The sequence below is a fragment of the Lithobates pipiens genome, unplaced genomic scaffold (genome assembly GCF_037356315.1).
Source record: "Lithobates pipiens isolate NorthernLeopardFrog02 unplaced genomic scaffold, aLitPip1_a1.2 Scaffold_8, whole genome shotgun sequence".
NCBI lineage: Eukaryota > Metazoa > Chordata > Amphibia > Anura > Ranidae > Lithobates > Lithobates pipiens.
This window is the reverse complement of record NW_027507903.1, coordinates 447,471,970-447,488,972: the sequence shown is the minus strand read 5'-3', so window position 1 is coordinate 447,488,972 and position 17,003 is coordinate 447,471,970. Positions and strand designations below refer to the sequence as shown.

Genomic DNA, 17,003 nt, shown 5'->3' with positions numbered 1-17,003 from the left:
CTACGGTACATAGGCTTGAGTGCGGTACAGTCTGCTGTTCTGTAAGGACCGCTATCGGTCCACAATAGATAGGGTTGACGTGCACCACTGCTGACCGCTGCCCTATACTGCAGCAGTCCTTCAGCGGTATAGGGACTGACGTACAGTCTGCTAAACACTAACACACAACCTGCTTGGTCCACAAAAGTTCTTATAAGGACTGGTAACTTGGTATAGGGTGCTACGGTACATAGGCTTGAGTGCGGTACAGTCTGCTGTTCTGTAAGGACCGCTATCGGTCCACAATAGATAGGGTTGACGTGCACCACTGCTGACCGCTCACCTATACTGCAGCAGTCCTTCAGCGGTATAGGGACTGACGTACAGTCTGCTAAACACTAATACACAACCTGCTTGGTCCACAAAAGTTCTTATAAGGACTGGTAACTTGGTATAGGGTGCTACGGTACATAGGCTTGAGTGCGGTACAGTCTGCTGTTCTGTAAGGACCGCTATAGGTCCACAATAGATAGGGTTGACGTGCACCACTGCTGACCGCTGCCCTATACTGCAGCAGTCCTTCATCGGTATAGGGACTAAGAGTTTTGTCACAGGGTCATTTAAAAAATGACAGGCAGAGGAAGAGGCAGGCCCTTCCGCAGGGGTGGTAGGGGTAGGGCAGGAGCAACAGGCTTGAGCCAAAGTGGGAAGTTGCAGAAGGTGCGTTCAATTACTTTAAAGGATGCACCAGACTTGGTTGAGTGGCTCGCTCAGCCTTACTCTTCTGCACCCTCCTCATCCTCTCGATCTGCACCCTCTTCTTCACTCTCTGCTATGTGCACCCCCAAAGACACTACCACCAACAACACGACCACCACCACCACCACCACATACCTTCCGCTTGAGTCACTGGAATTATTTTCCGATCCATATCAAGAGGACATTTCTGATGCGCAGCCACTCTTGGTATTGGATCAGGAAGAGGAGGTAGCAACAAGCGCTACTCAGCAGTCTGACGCCAGTACCCAGATCAGCCCAAGGAGGAGGTTGGTCCCCGGTGTTGCTGCCTACTCCGAGATCTCTACTTATAGCGGTGGGGAAGGTGACGTTGATGATGACGTGTCTAGTGATGTCACGTGGGTGCCCACAAGAGAGGAAGAGGAGGGGAGTTCAGAGGGAGATATGGACCAGCAGATAGGGAGGAGAAGCAGCAATGACTTACATTGCACAGCAGGGACAAAGCAGACTGCAAATGTATCAGGAGCGAGTCATCGACCATGTACGGTCACATCTGGCGCTCCCAGGACACCGGCACATGGCTCCGCAGTGTGGGCTTTTTTTAACGTGTCCGCTGCTGACAATAGCGTTGCCATCTGCAATCTTTGCAGTCAACGCGTTAGTCGCGGTAAGCCCAATACTCACCTAGGGACGACCGCCTTAAGAAGGCACATGAGCAGCCATCACCGAGCCCAGTGGGAGCAACGGAACACACAAAGCCACACTGCAGGCTCTCACCGTCCAGCCTCGTCTTCTACTTCTCCTTCTCCTCTCTCCTCACAATTGTCCTCCACTCCACCTTCCATCACGCCAAGCTCACATTTTTCTGCAAAAAGGCAGGCTTCCGTGGGCCTAATGTTTGAGCGTAAAAAAATGATGACGCCGGATAACCCTCTTGCCCAACGGTTGGCGGCTGGCTTGTCAGAACTCATAGCCCGCCAACTACTGCCATATAAACTGGTGGACTCGGAGGCCTTTCGCAAATTTGTGGCCATTGGAACACCACAATGGAAGGTCCCAGGAAGGAAGTATTTCTCAGAGAAGGGCATCCCAGAGCTATATGGCCATGTTCAGCGGCAAGTGAATGTATCTCTGGCACACAGTGTCGGTGCCAAGATACATCTGACCACAGACACGTGGTCTAGCAAACACGGGCAGGGAAGGTATATCAGTTTTACTGCCCACTGGGTGAACCTTCTGACGGCCGTCAAGCATGTAACCCGTGGCACCCGTGTAGATTTGGTTTTACCGCCACGGATTGCATGCAGGCCTGACTCTTCTTCTCCTCCTCCTACTCCATCCTCCTCCCTCTCCTCCTCAGCTGCCTCCTCCTTTTCCGCTGCTAGCGTCTCTTCCACTGCACCGCCCAAGCTCCCCAGAACCTATTCCACATGCCAGGTGAGACGTTGCCATGCCGTGCTGCGTCTGTTGTGCCTGGAAGCAAAGAGCCACACTGGCCCGGCACTCCTTTCAGCTTTGCGTTCACAGGCAGATGAGTGGCTAACACCGCTCAATTTGACAGTTGGTAAAGTGGTGTGTGACAACGGTGCCAATCTGCTTAGCGCATTGAAACAGGGCAAAATCACGCACGTGCCGTGCATGGCACACGTCTTAAACTTGGTCGTGCAGCGATTCCTTGTCAAATACCCTGGGGTCCAGGACATCTTGCGGCAGGCAAGGAAAATCTCGGCCCATTTCAGAAGATCTTACACGGCCATGGCTCGCCTTGCTGACATTCAGCGGCGACACCATCTGCCGGTCAGACGTCTTATTTGCGATTGCCCGACGCGATGGAACTCAACCTTCTATATGCTTGATAGGCTGCTCTAGCAGAAACGTGCAGTTAACGTCTACCTGTATGAACTCTGCGAAAGAAACGGTTCTGGGGAGCTGGGTTTTTTTTCACCGCGCCAGTGGCTGCTCATGCGCGACACATGCAGACTTCTGCGGCCATTTGAGGAGATCACCAAACTGGTCAGTCGCAGCCATGGCGCCATCAGTGACATGGTACCTTATGCCTTCTTTCTGGAGCGTGCATTGCGTCGTGTCATTGATCAGGCTGTGGAGGAGCAGGAGCGGGAAGATGAGGAAGTCGCAATGCTGGATGAATTCCCAGGGGGGGCTACTCTATCTGAGACAAGTCAACAACAGGAGTCTGATGAGGAGTCAGAGGAGGATGGTGCCGGGGCGGATGAGCAGGAGCAAGAAGAGCATGCTTTAAACCTTTCTGGGATCCCTGTTGTGCGAGGATGGGGAGAGGAGAATGAAGAGGACGACATTATCCTGGATGATGAGCAGGAGCCAGGCCACCACACCGCTTCCACTTTAGTGCAAATGGGGGCCTTCATGCTCCAGTGTTTTAATAGGGACCCCCGTATAAAAAGCATGAGGGTCAAGGACCAGTACTGGGTGGCAACGTACTTAGACCCCCGGTACAAACACAAAATGGCGGAAATGTTACCGCCGTCGCAGAGGGCTGTCAGAATGCAGCACTTCCAGGCCTTGCTTCGAGAAATGCTGCATTCTGCTTTTGCGTGCGCTGGCAGAGGAGCAATTCCCACTCCCAGAGAAGGATTTGCGGGTACCAATCCAACAGCGCCTGCAAGAAGAGGCCGGTTTGAAGATGTGTTGGTGACTTCGGATATGAGGTCATTCTTTCAGCCGACCCATCGACAGGTGTCATCCGGATCCAGCATCAGGGAACGCCTAGACCGTCAGGTGTCCGACTACATTGGGTTAACGGCCGATGTGGACGCTCTGAGGAGTGATGAACCCCTAGACTACTGGGTGGGCAGGCTTGACCTCTGGCCAGAGCTTGCCCAATTTGCAATCGAACTGTTGGCTTGCCCCTCATCCAGTGTCCTGTCCGAAAGGACGTTCAGCGCAGCAGGGGGGATTGTGACCGATAAGCGTACTCGCCTAGCTCACCACAGTGTTAACTACCTCACATTTCTAAAAATGAATGAGGCATGGATCTCGGAGGAATTCAACACATGTGACCAGTAGACCATGTATATGTCTATAAACTATTTTTTTAATCAAGCACACAGACCTTCTTAATTCATTTGGCTCACTTCCTTGACCCAAAAAAGCACACCGTACTATATGCCCCTACCCTCCTCTTTGAAGAGGTTGAGCGGTGTCATATTTCTACTGGGGCTGCTTATGATATCCCTGTGCTGTGCTGACTTCCTCCTGGGGGTTCTTATTATGAAGGGATCACACTATCCCTGTGCTGTGCTGACTTCCTCCTGGGGGTTCTTATTATGAGGGGATCACACCATCCCTGTGCTGTGCTGACTTCCTCCTGGGGCTGCTTACGGTGCTGCTGTCAGTGCTGTATGTCACGGTGCTGCTGTCAGCGCTGTATGTCACGGTGCTGCTGTCAGCGCTGTATGTCACGGTGCTGCTGTCAGCGCTGTATGTCACGGTGCTGCTGTCAGCGCTGTATGTCACGGTGCTGCTGTCAGCGCTGTATGTCACGGTGCTGCTGTCAGCGCTGTATGTCACGGTGCTGCTGTCAGCGCTGTATGTCACGGTGCTGCTGTCAGCGCTGTATGTCACGGTGCTGCTGTCAGCGCTGTATGTCACGGTGCTGCTGTCAGCGCTGTATGTCACGGTGCTGCTGTCAGTGCTCTGTATTACGGTGCTGCTGTCAGATGCCTCTATCACGGTGCATGTGTCATTCCGGTATGTCACGCTGCTGGTGATCATCTCCTGCACCCTCTTCTTTGCCTACCCTGGTCCCTGACCTTCCCTCTCCTCCATTGCCTTCATTAGCTCCATAGTCCTGAATTGTTAGAACAATTTCCCAAATAAAATAAAAATGCTTGTAGTTATCGATCCCAAATTCACCTCATACATGTATTATGTCATTGTCCAGATGGTGGGACTACGTTTTACCCCCTAATAATTACCACGTGGCCGCAAATTCGACATGAAGGTTTGCAAAGTTCGCCTCCCATTGAAGTCAATGGGGCCCGCGGCGAACGTTCGGTTTCGCGAACGTTTGGGTCCGTTCGCATTTCGCTTTCGCGAAACGTCCCGTCGGAAGTTCGTCCATCACTAATTAAAATCCCTTTGCATGTAAGACATTTCACAAATTCTGTATGTATTTAACCTATCCATTTAGGTGTTTGCCTAGAATTCAGCGTTAAACAAACATGAAGTAATTTGATGACTAACCTGTGATCGGGGGCCTCCTTGTCCTGCATGTGGGGTTAGGGGGGTACCTCTCCTCTTGTGTACATGCTCATCAGTGCCCGGGAACAGTCAGGCTGCATTCATGTTAAAAGCAAAATTCAGGCGGAACCTCAGCTTAGGGATGAGCCGTAAACTGTGTGCAGTAGTGTGATATACAGAGCCTGTCTGTAAAATGTACTGTCCAATGTTACGTCTCACCCTTGCTCCATGTATGTTGTATTTAGGAGGGGCACCACTGAGCCTGTGCCCTCTCCCCCAGTCCAGCTTAACTCTGCCACCTCATTCCCAGTGACAGAATGGGGTCCCACTGTGCACAAGTGAGGACCTCACGCATGCAAAAAATGAACTTCTTTCACTCTCCTCGTCCATGTGGCTGAATACATGGGGGCTCCGTGCCGCTGGTTTGGTCCCACTTACTTTTTAAGGAACCGACTGCTAGGGAGGGAGGCAGTATACCGACTGTGTGGCTGCTGTTCAGTCTCACCCGTTCATGGTTACTCGTGGAAACTACTCTCCTGACGAATTAATCACTCCTGACGAATTCATCATTTGTGGTGGCCTTTCCCCTGTACCCCTTGTGTGCTTTACAGGCCCTGTTCTTCGAATACACCACATACCTCCATGCACTCCTTTGAATAACTTCAGACCAGCTTGAAACAATTAATTAAACTTTACTGAGCATTTAGCAGCACAGTTCAACAGTACACTGTACATGAAGTAGAGTCCAGCCCCACTAACTAATGCAGGCTGTCCATTTTCATACCTTCTAGAGAAGCAAAGTCCATTTAGCAAGAACTCAGTAAACTCAGGTTCCCAGTCCAGGGAGAATCCCAGCAGGGTGACCCAAGAGGGGGCCAAATGCTCCAGTTGAACTACATGATGCCACAGTTCTTCCTCTGAAATCCCATGTGCAAGAGAAAGAATCTGCTGGACCCACTAAGGGTTGCCACCTCCTCCCTTTAAAACCAAACACATTAATTCAACAGGTTCTGGGGCCAATTTAATGCCGGCAAGGCACAATGTGAATTTAATTACCACCTTAATCAGCAACAGAACCTGTGTAATTAATATGTGTTCACTTTTAACTGGATGAGGTGGCAACCCTAAACCCAACCCTTATATTTATGTGGCTTACAACAGGGGGCAGAATCTAGAAAGCTTGGGAAAGAGTCCAGACACAGTCAATGCTTTACCATCCTGGGCAGTTTGAACTAACTACATTGTATAAATAAAACTGCAGTGCAGACAGGGCTGAAATATTCACAAGCACCCTGTCAGCAATTGCTTACAAACCCACCCCTCATTCTCAGAATTTGCCCATAAGTGAATCATCAGTTTTAGGCAGCCCTTTTTTTTAATATTGTCAGTAGCTTAAAGCTGAAAATGATTATCAAAATGTTTGCTGGACTACACAAGCATTTCTGTAAATGTGAAGGTTTTATTTTTCCAACTGCCAAGTCCGGTAATTTATATTTTGTATTAGAGACCTAGACATGTATCCGTGGACCAGAATCATCTGGGAAGCCTCTACTGTGATCTAAGGAAAAACCCTCTTTTGAACTTGACCTACTTAGAAATATCCTGGCTTCCTTTCATTCTGCTCAGCTGGAATTACACCCACATGCCTTTATTTTTTTTAAACCATACAAAATTCAGTTTACTTTATGACAGTCCCCGCATTAACAAATTAAAGGTACAAAAAGATAGATCAACCATATAGCCTGGTATTGTCCTTTCAACATAGTATTAGCAAACATTGACAAAATATCATGTGAAAATTATATAAAGTTGGTTTTGAGGATAATGGTAACACTACCTGGGTGAGTATGGCATTCAGTCTTTCGGACTCACAGTCTATCACGACCTGGCGATCTTTACTCTTGTCTAGATCCTGAAAAAGCAGACGGTATTCTTCCTCTGTAGTGGTAAGAATGTTGACAGCTGTGACTTGCCAGTTCTTCTCTGCCGCCGTGTCCAGCACCTTCTGAAGGACAGACAAACCTGATAACAAAGAGGAATTAGGCTAATCAGTGTCCCCCAATAGTAGGACATTTAAAGATGAATTCCCAACAGGTATGCAATATACATATGACTACAGCTCTGTATTTTATAATAAATTATTAAACACATTTTTTTTAAAGTTGATTAGTGTAAGTACCAAAATTTGACCTCATATTAACATCTAGCAATTCTCTGTATAGCAGAACAGACTGGGAAAAGAAGGGGCAGGACCGGGGGCCAATCAGTTATGTTTTGCTGCATGCAAATATGCTGACAAGGAACATGCTGATAAAGGAGAGAGCAAATTGAGCACCGGGGTGACCTAATCAGTCTGCTGCTGCTCCTTCAACATCTAGTCAGCAGGATGGGAGTGGGGTGCTGTTAAATTCTTTTTACAGTCTCTGACTGTATTGTGTGAGCTTTTGAGTCGCATGTCCATTTTTCACAGGTGCAGGCAACCCAAAAATGCATCAGAACCACACAGAAAACACATCTGAAACACAGCAAAATTGCGGTAAAAATGCATATATGTTTTCCCCAAGCTATTTTGCTACAGAGCAGTGTGAAAGGGCCATTAGAGCTGTCATGAGAACAAGAGGTGGAAGTCTTCCTCTTGGCACAAATGTTCTGAAAGACCAGATTTAGGTAAGTAAAAGGGGGGCTCTGGGGGGCAGCTGCATCACAGGAGGTTTTTCACCTTAATGCATAGAATACATTAAGGTGAAAAGCCCTGAGGGTTTAAAACCCCTTTAATTTATACTTTTGTCATATCATATCCTTTCTTTCAGTCCTATACATGTTAGACGCTTGCAAGCCTATCTCCCGTTTTAACACAGGGGCATTTGCTTGTATTTTTGGGTTCACCCCCCTTTCCTAATCACATCAATATTCTGGCTGACATTCCACACATTAAAAGCTTCACATTAGCAGCATACACAATACTAACACTCCCCGCCACTGTACCAATTATAAAACCTTAACCATCATTTTGCTTCCACTTCAGTTGCAATTTTTTCCTGGCGTGCCTTCCCTTGCTGGGGGTTCACATACTTTTGCACTCTTCTACACATACTACCTCCTGTCGTACACTCCACACTCCTCTCTTGCATATGCTTTCTCCCACCATATCCTGTAGCATTCCTGTCCTGCAGATACTGTACAGTAAAAATACTGTTTTCCCTAAGGGAATTTAAATAATTGCATTTTAATAATATCAGAAAGAGTAATAGATGTATGAGAGCAAAATACGTATAAAACCAGTTCAAGCTGAAAGTGCTAAGCTAACACATACATACATACAGATAATAATATCTTGCAGATACTGCCTACTGTAACTCTTAGCCCCTGTACACACGGTCGGAGATTTCGACAACCAAATCCGTCTGATTTTGTCTGTTGGATCTTGTCCGAAACTGTTGCATACACACGGTTGGACTAAGTTGTCGAAAAATCAGATCATTCAGAACATGATGACGTAATTTTGTTACGATGGGACTACGTTCAGGCTAGTAGCTTTGATGTAGAAATTTGATCTGAGCATGCGTGGCAATTGGTCCAATAAAAATTCTCTACACATGATCGGAGTATGTCCGATCGAACCAGTTGGTCGGGAAAATTGGGTCTGATGGATATTCCGACGGAATCAGTCCAAAGCATACCACACACAGTCAGATTATCTGACAACACGGTCCGATAGGACACATTCCGATGCATTCTTCGACCGTGTGTACAAGGGCTAACTCTTCTCTAAACAGAAAACGGGTTTACAAAATGTAACATATTGCTTCTTCTTTTTTAAATAAAATACTCTCTTAACATTATTTTTTAATTTGCTGTTCTGGAATGGACATGCCAGTATTATAAAAATAGTCATTTTATCCAGAGTACAGTAATTTAAAATCTTTAAAATGACTGATTTTCAAGAACGTTCCTCCTTAACTGTCAAGTTATAGGCAAAAATTGTATATTTTATGTGCTGCCAGGTCTACTGTTCTGGTGAGCCTCTCCAGTGTAGAGTAGACTGTAGACTGATCATTCAAAGTCTAGGCTGTTGGTACACATGGAGCAGAATTTAAGGCCCTACCTGCTTAAGTTTCCCCCATGGCTAGCCCATCTATCTGAAGTAGAAACCTCCACCACCCTTTAATAAACAATATGAAAATTAGCACAAGAACATTTACCCACAGTCAATAATTGATTTACAGACATAAATCAGATATGTGTGAAATGGAAGACCTCAATTTGTCATTGCTAGAAGAAGGAGATGGAAAATTCTGCAACACATGGCTTTTATGGTTCGACTCCCACATTACAGCTACATACTGTATAGATCTTTTTCATAAAACATTGTTCTAAATGACCCATTTGTCATTTTTTACAATGTAGTCATTATTACAATGACCAACTATTCTTCCTCAAATACTAAGACCTTGTGGCATTCCGTTGTCATTATTCGGTGATGGGTGCTCTTGGGGGTGCTCCCCTTTCAGTGGCAGGCAAGCTTTTCATCTTATCTCAGCCTCCTGCTCCCTAGTTCCATTCCTTACTTATTCTCTTTCTACTCTTTGTACTTTTCCTTACCTGTCTCCTTTATCAGAACATCTCAGAGATAACCGATCCATGGTTAAAGAGTAGTTTAATGTGATGCTCTGTTTGTTGTTTTTATATGCAGCACACAGAATTACGCAAATTGGGACGATCTGCCTGTTGTCTTTCAATGTCATGTATGAATTTCTTGGCTCTTGTGCTGTCTTAATCAATGGAATTAAAACCAGAAATTATTAACTACTCCTCTAGTTTGAATAAATAATGTATTATATGTTCACTGTGCTGGTATTGTAGCTACTTCTGTTTCTGTGTCATACGTGGGAAAAATATCTATATATTGTATACATTGAGCCAGCTGATCTACAAGGACACTCAGATCCTTCTCCTTGATAGTAACCCCCTTGATAGCATGATCATGCATATTTGTAGCTTCCAGATGTATAATTGCACAGAAACCCGCACTGACATTTGCCATGTAGCTGCACAATCATTGTGGGTGTGTGTTTAGGTCAGATTGTATATTTTATCATTTTTAAGTATGTAAAATAAAAAATGTAACACATTTGGATAAGCATATGATCGACAGTTGTGAGTGCTGAACATTTCTTGCATAGTGGGACTGTATTTTGGTGTAAACAATGTGGATCGTTTACAATATGGTTCCTCCCAAATTGGATATATAAGATTTTCCACTGTAGTTTTGATCACCTGGCTCCTGCTGGCACTTACATTCATCCACGGGGGATAGAAGCTCCAGCAGGAGCCAGGTGATCAAGGATTAGCAAATGTTGCTCTTTTTTAATCTTTCTGTTTAGGAACGTTTTAATATTTTTATTTAATGTCCGATTCAAGTACTGAATTAATATTTTATTAACATTTTTTTATAAAAATGTTTTTGTTTAATTTTTAATATTTAATTTAAATATTAATTTAATGCAAATAAAAACTGAATTTAATTAGTGTATATAATGTATGCTGTATAACTTATTTTGTGTTTTCATGGTAATAGCTTAAAGAAGAAGATGTATTTATTTGTTTTTGCCTTTATTATTTTTCTAGCATCCTATATAAATGTATCTCTTAGAACAGAGTAAAACTATTTGCATTGAACAGTACATGAACTATAGAAAGTGATTTTCTCCTAACAGTACAATAATATCCAATCTGAATAAGATAATACAGAAAGTTGGGAAAAAATGGTCCCACTGATAAAGCCAGCTTATGATGAAATGCGTAGGGCCGTGGCCTACACGGTGACGTCAGCACACGCGATCGAGTCCTCCATCTTTGATGCCGGGCAACGCTATGTAAAATGCGTTTGTATTTTTGCTGTCAATGTTAGTGCAATAACATATTTTGTTAAACCAAATTGAGGATATTACACTGTTTGCTGGTCTTCTTCTTTATATACCATACCATCATTTCCATGTGGGAGAGAGTGTGTGAGGCAGTCCCGAATTGTGATACTTAGTGTCTGGCAGCTGCATAGGGGAGCCCTAGGATTTTTTTACATGCTCACCATGACCGCTCGTATTTAGAGGGTCATGGATTTATGGTAAGCTGCTCCGGAGCCCCTTCATGCACATGGTGGATTTGTTCAGTGGTTTTCTTCTTTGGGAGACATACTCCTCAACCTTAGTGGACACGTTTGGATCATGTGTTGAAGCACTACACACTTTATTTGTGGAAATGTTCTAATATTTGAACTGGAAGCACCATATTTGTAAACGAATTTTCTTATAATAATATCCAATATAAATAAGATAATACAGGACGTTAAGAACCTTTTCCTAACGTCCTGTATTATCTTATTCATAATGGATATTATTATAATATTGCTTAATTGTTTTCACATTACACAGCTTAATGATTGCAGATAATCACTGAGATATATTGTGACATAGCACTGCCTTCTATTTTATAGATATTTGACATACCCAGACCACGTGACGAGGAGACACAGAACAGGGACGAACTTCCCTGTTCGGTTCTGAGAATTAGCTATTAGCTAGGAACCACGATTCGTCACTTCTTCTAGTCTGTTCCCTCCCCCTTCAGTTAGAATCACCTTTTAGGGAACACAGTTAGCCCCTAGATCGCCCCCTAGTGTTAACCCCTTCACTGCCATGACATTGTACAGAAAATGTAAAGGATATCATACTGTGTAAATTTCCTGATCGCTTATTTATAATGCATACTGTTAGAAGCTATGTGCATTCAAATAATGAATGATGATGCAATGGTGCTGTTAGTCCCGCCCTACATTTTCCATCACTGGGACATCGCTCCAGATGATGTCCCAGTGACGAAACACGTAGGGTGGGACTAACAGCGTAATTGCATAACTTTCAGTTTCGAGCCATGCAGTGCAGATCGCTCCTTTTTAACCTATCAATACTTAAACCATTTCATGAAAATCCTTTTTTCTGGACCCTCCTTAGGGTAAAGAAGAATTTGTGGTTAACAGAATTCTTGATTTGAGGATCTTTAGGAACAAATTAAAATATCTGGTTCAATGGATATGACCCAGATGAAAATTCTTGAGAGGTTGATTGACAAAAAGTTCCACCTGCCCTAAGATGTCCAGGGGCTGTCTTGGAAGGAGGGGAGTACTCTCAGAGTCTGGGTCTAATTTTGACGTCACATTTCAATTTAATTTTAGTCATAGTCTTTTGAATAATATGCTATTTTAGTCTTAGTTGTATTTTGGTCTTTTGACTAAAATACCATTTTAGTTTTAGTCATATTTTACTCATGTGAATGGTTTTAGTTTTAGTCGTATTTTTGTATTTTAAAATCTCCAGTACATTTTAGTCCACTAAAGTCCAATGGGTTTAGTTAAATTGTAATGTATTATTTAACCACTTTAGCCCCGGACCAATTTGCAGCCAAAGGACCAGGCCCCTTTTTGCGTTTCGGCACTGCGTCGCTTTAACTGACAATTGCGCGGTCGTGCGACGTGGTTCCCAAACAAAATTGGTGTCCTTTTTTTCCCACAAATAGAGCTTTCTTTTGGTGGTATTTGATCACCTCTGCAGTTTTTATTTTCTGCGCTATAAACAAAAATAGAGCGGCAATTTTGAAAAAAATTCTATATTTTTTACTTTTTGCTATAATAAATATGCCCCAAAAATATATTAAAAAAACCTTTTTTTTCCTCAGTTTAGGCCGATACGTATTCTTCTACATATTTTTGGTAAAAAAAATCGCAATTAGCGATTATTGATTGGTTTGCACAAAAGTTATAGCGTTTACAAAATAGGGGATAGTTTTATAGCATTTTTGTTAATTTCTTTTTTTTTACTAGTAATAGCGGCGATCAGCGATTTTTATTGTGACTGCGACATTATGGCGGACACATCGGACATTTTTTACACATTTTTGGGACCATTGTCAGATATACAGAAATCAATGCTATTTAAATGCATTGATTCCTGTGTAAATGGCACTGGCACTGAAGGAGTTAACCACTAGGGGGCAGTGTAGTGTTATGTATGGCGTTTTTTTTTTTTTATCGTAGGGGGGCGTGGCCTGGCATGTGATGTCCCTGATCGTCCTTCCCTATAAAAGGGAAGAGACGATCGTGACAGCCACACAGGGAAGCACAGGGAGAGGTTTGTTTACACAGACCTCTCTTCGTTCTTCAGCTCTGTGACCCGATCGCGGGACACCAGTGGCGATCGGGTCCTCTGGTCCCGCAGCCACGGTTACGGAGCACAGCTGGGCACTTAAAGAATCACGTACATCTACGTGATTGTGCCCAGCTGTGCCATTCTGCCGACGTATATCGGCGTGAGGCGGTCCTTAAGTGGTTAAGCATTTCTGTATAATTTCCATACTCATTATATACTCCTGCAGTAAAAATTTTACAACATATTATTTATGGTATTAAAGCGGTAGTAAACCCGCACATTTTTTTTTTTTTAAACCTGCAAAGCAAAAGGCATAATGAGCTAGTATGCACCGCATACTAGCTCATTATGAAATACTTACCTTAGAACAAGGCCCCGACATCTGGCCCGATCCACGCCGAGGGAGCTGACATGCTCCCTCAGCGTTTCATTCCGGCTGGCCGGCCGCTGCCGGATTTTCAGGCCGAGAATCCCCTTGTGCGCATGCACCGCTGCAGTCAGCGGCGCATACCGAGGGGAATATCTCCTAAACAGTACAGGTTTAGGAGATATTTTTTTTACCTACAGGTAAGCCTTATTATAGGCTTTCCTGTAGGTAAAAGTTAAAAAATTGAGTACACAACCACTTTAAGGTTTGAACATGCACTACAGACACAGATTTAGGTGTTATGATATATATTGTCTTTTTAAATAAAACCAAGTTTCATAAACAAACAAAAATATTGCTTTTTGACAAGCATATAAATAAAAAAACAAGCATATTTGACAAGCATATAAATAAAATAAAATAAATAATAAATAATAATAAAAATAAACCAAAAAAACTGTAAACTCTGTTGGCTGTCATGCCATTGCACATAATACATAAATATATTACCAACATTAAATATTAAGAAAAAAATAAGTAATGCCCTCTAAAGCCGCGTACACACGTAGCCGTCTGTCCGACGTACTTAGTCTGGCGGACGTCCGCCAAACTGTCCGTCTGAATTTTCGAACGGCTACTCGCCCACACACGCGGAGGAAAGTCCGCTCATTTCGAGCGCGTCTCCAGGTAGGCGGGGCCCGCGAAGGAGGGTTCGCTGCCCCCGCCGCCTGGTATGGGCTTAAAGGGGAACCCCCAACGCCGAAAAAAATCGGCGTGGGGGGTCCCCCCAAGTCCACAACAGACCCTTGTCCGAGCACGCTACCCGGCCGGCCAGGAAAGGGGGGCGAGCGAGCGCCCCCCCTCCTGAGCCGTACCAGGCCTCATGCCCTCAACATGGGGGGTGCCTTGGGGAAGGGGGGGCCGCGCGCCCCCCCACCCCAAAGCACCTTGTCCCCATGTTGATGAGGACAAAGGCCTCTTCCCGACAACCCTGGCCGTTGGTTGTCGGGGTCTGCGGGCGGGGGGCTTATCGGAATCCGGGAGCCCCCTTTAATAAGGGGGCCCCCGGATACTGGCCCCCCACCCTATGTGAATGAGTATGGGGTACAATGTACCCCTACCCATTCACCTGTAAAATAAAGTACAAAAAAAACCACAACACACGAGATAAAATACTTTATTGCATAGCTCCGGGGGTCTTCCGTCTTCGGGGATCTTCTCGCCGGACTCCTCCGCTATCTTCTTGTAGCTCTTTTGCTAGCGGAGGAGTCCGGCTTTCTTCCTCGCCGCCGGCCTCTTCTCCCGACTTCGGGGGTCTTGTCCCCCTCTTCCGTTCTTCTGCCGGCCACCACACCTTCTTATAGCTCTTTTACAGGTGGTGGCCCGGTCTTCTGTCGCCGCTGTCGCCGCTGCCATAGGGACAAGGGGCGGTGTCACATGGCTTTATGTCACATGGGTTGGTGTCACATGGTGATCCCGCCCCCTTACGATATCACAGTCCCCATGTGACATCAACCCATGTGACCAACCCATGTGACATAAAGCCGGTGTCACATGGCTTTATGTCACATGGGTTGGTGTCACATGGTGATCCCGCCCCCTTACGATGTCACAGTCCCCATGTGACATCAACCCATGTGACCAACCCATGTGACATAAAGCCATGTGACACCGCCCCTTGTCCCTATATAAGTGGCCGCACAGCGCATCCCTGGCATTGTGGCCGGAGAGAGCGTCGAGTCAACATCTCCAGGAGAAGAAGAAGAAAAAGAACGGAAGGCAGGAGCGGCGGCAGCGGCGACAGTGGCGACAGAAGACCGGGCCACCGCCTGTAAAAGAGCTATAAGAAGGCGCGGTGGCCCGGCAGAAGAACCGAAGAGGGGGACAAGACCCCCGAAGTCGGGAGAAGAGGCCGGCAGCGAGGAAGAAAGCCGGACTCCTCCGCTAGCAAAAGAGCTACAAGAAGATAGCGGAGGAGTCCGGCGAGAAGACCCCCGAAGACGGAAGACCCCCGGAGCTGTGCAATAAAGTATTTTATCTCGTGTGTTGTGTTTTTTTTTGTACTTTATTTTACAGGTGAATGGGTAGGGGTACATTGTACCCCATACTCATTCACATAGGATTTTTTTCGGCGTTGATGGTTCCCCTTTAAGTCCATACCAGGCGGCGGGGCCAGCGACGTCTCCTTCGCGGGCCCCGCCTACCTGGAGACCCGCTCGAAATGAGCGGACTTTTCTCCGGGCGGAAAAAGTCCGCTCATTTCAAAAGTACGGCAGACTGGCATACACACGGCCGGATTGTCCGCCGAAATGCGAGTACGGCGGGCAGATTGTTGTGCAAACCAAAATTCTAAGTCCGCCGTACTGTCGGGTCAAAAAAGTATGCCGGAGGCTACACACAGGGGGATTGTTTGGCGGACTTGAGTTTGCCAGACTTTTCCACCGGATTGTTTGATCGTGTGTACGCGGCATAAGTATTCTTATGTGGTAGTGCAGTGTTAATTTTGACATCAAATTTTGATTTAGTTTTAGTCATAGTCTTTTGACTAAAATGCAATTTTAGTTTTAGTCGTAATTTAGTCTTTTGACTAAAATGCCATTTTAGTTTTAGTCTTATTTTAGTCATGTTAATTGTTTTAGTTTTAGTCATATTTTAATTAGCTGAATTCTTTTCATTTTAGGTGTATTTTAGTCAATTAACATAGTGTTAATTTAGTTGATGAAAATATTTTTGTCGATGAAATTAACACTACTGATCCCTAGAAAAAAATTGCCTTGTATTTTGTTTTTAGTGAACCATTAACTCTTTGATCTTCCCATGAACTTCCTGATTTAAGCTATGTCTCTGCAGTTCCTGTTTGGCAGATTATTGTGCTCTCTCTAGTTGATATCTTGCTCATTGTGTAATTAGAGCTGTGTTTATCTTTGCCACCATCTGTTACTGATCTTTGGCTTGTTCTTCGACAGCAATTCTACTTGATCCCAACCTGCAACCACTTGGACCTTTGGCTTGTTTACTGATTTCCCTACCTGCTACATCTACCAGATCCCAGCTTGCTCACCTCCTGGTGGGGCCATCCTGAGGGCCGTGACCTGGCACTAACATGTAGCGAAACCCATCTTCACCATCAGAAGCTCTGGTGAAGACTCCGTGCCTCGGGTAAGCCTGCGTCATTTACTGGGGGGACCTGCTTGTGTACTTACCCTGCTGGTAAGTGTGAACCTCTCTACTGCTCTATCTACTGCTTTCTCACAGCCAACCTCGGATCACAACCATGCAAATACTTGTATAATCATATTGTATATGCTTCTCTTATTCTCTAAATTAAACTAAATAAACATATGACATTGGGCATTATAAGCATTCTAAAGTGACAGCACTGCAGGATCTGTGTACCTTCATATTCTCTCTCTTTCTATGACTTAGCACAGTCTGAACTGTGAAGGGAGGGAAAGTGAATGGAAGAAGTTACTTTTCTGACTTATTCACTTGTGTAT

General features: G+C 45.0%; 1 protein-coding gene across 4 annotated transcripts in view; it reads right to left on the bottom strand.

The window, feature by feature from the left end:
* Positions 1–17,003, bottom strand: part of GRIA1 (glutamate ionotropic receptor AMPA type subunit 1) — a 410,043-nt gene that overhangs the window by 170,416 nt on the left and 222,624 nt on the right. For 2 of the 4 annotated variants that reach the window (XM_077468352.1, XM_077468351.1), the window contains exon 4: positions 6,773–6,960. In XM_077468352.1, the coding sequence (XP_077324478.1) occupies positions 6,773–6,960 (188 nt within the window). The remainder of the gene's footprint in view (positions 1–6,772; positions 6,961–17,003) is intronic. The other 2 variants (XM_077468354.1, XM_077468353.1) reach the window with 1 other exon arrangement.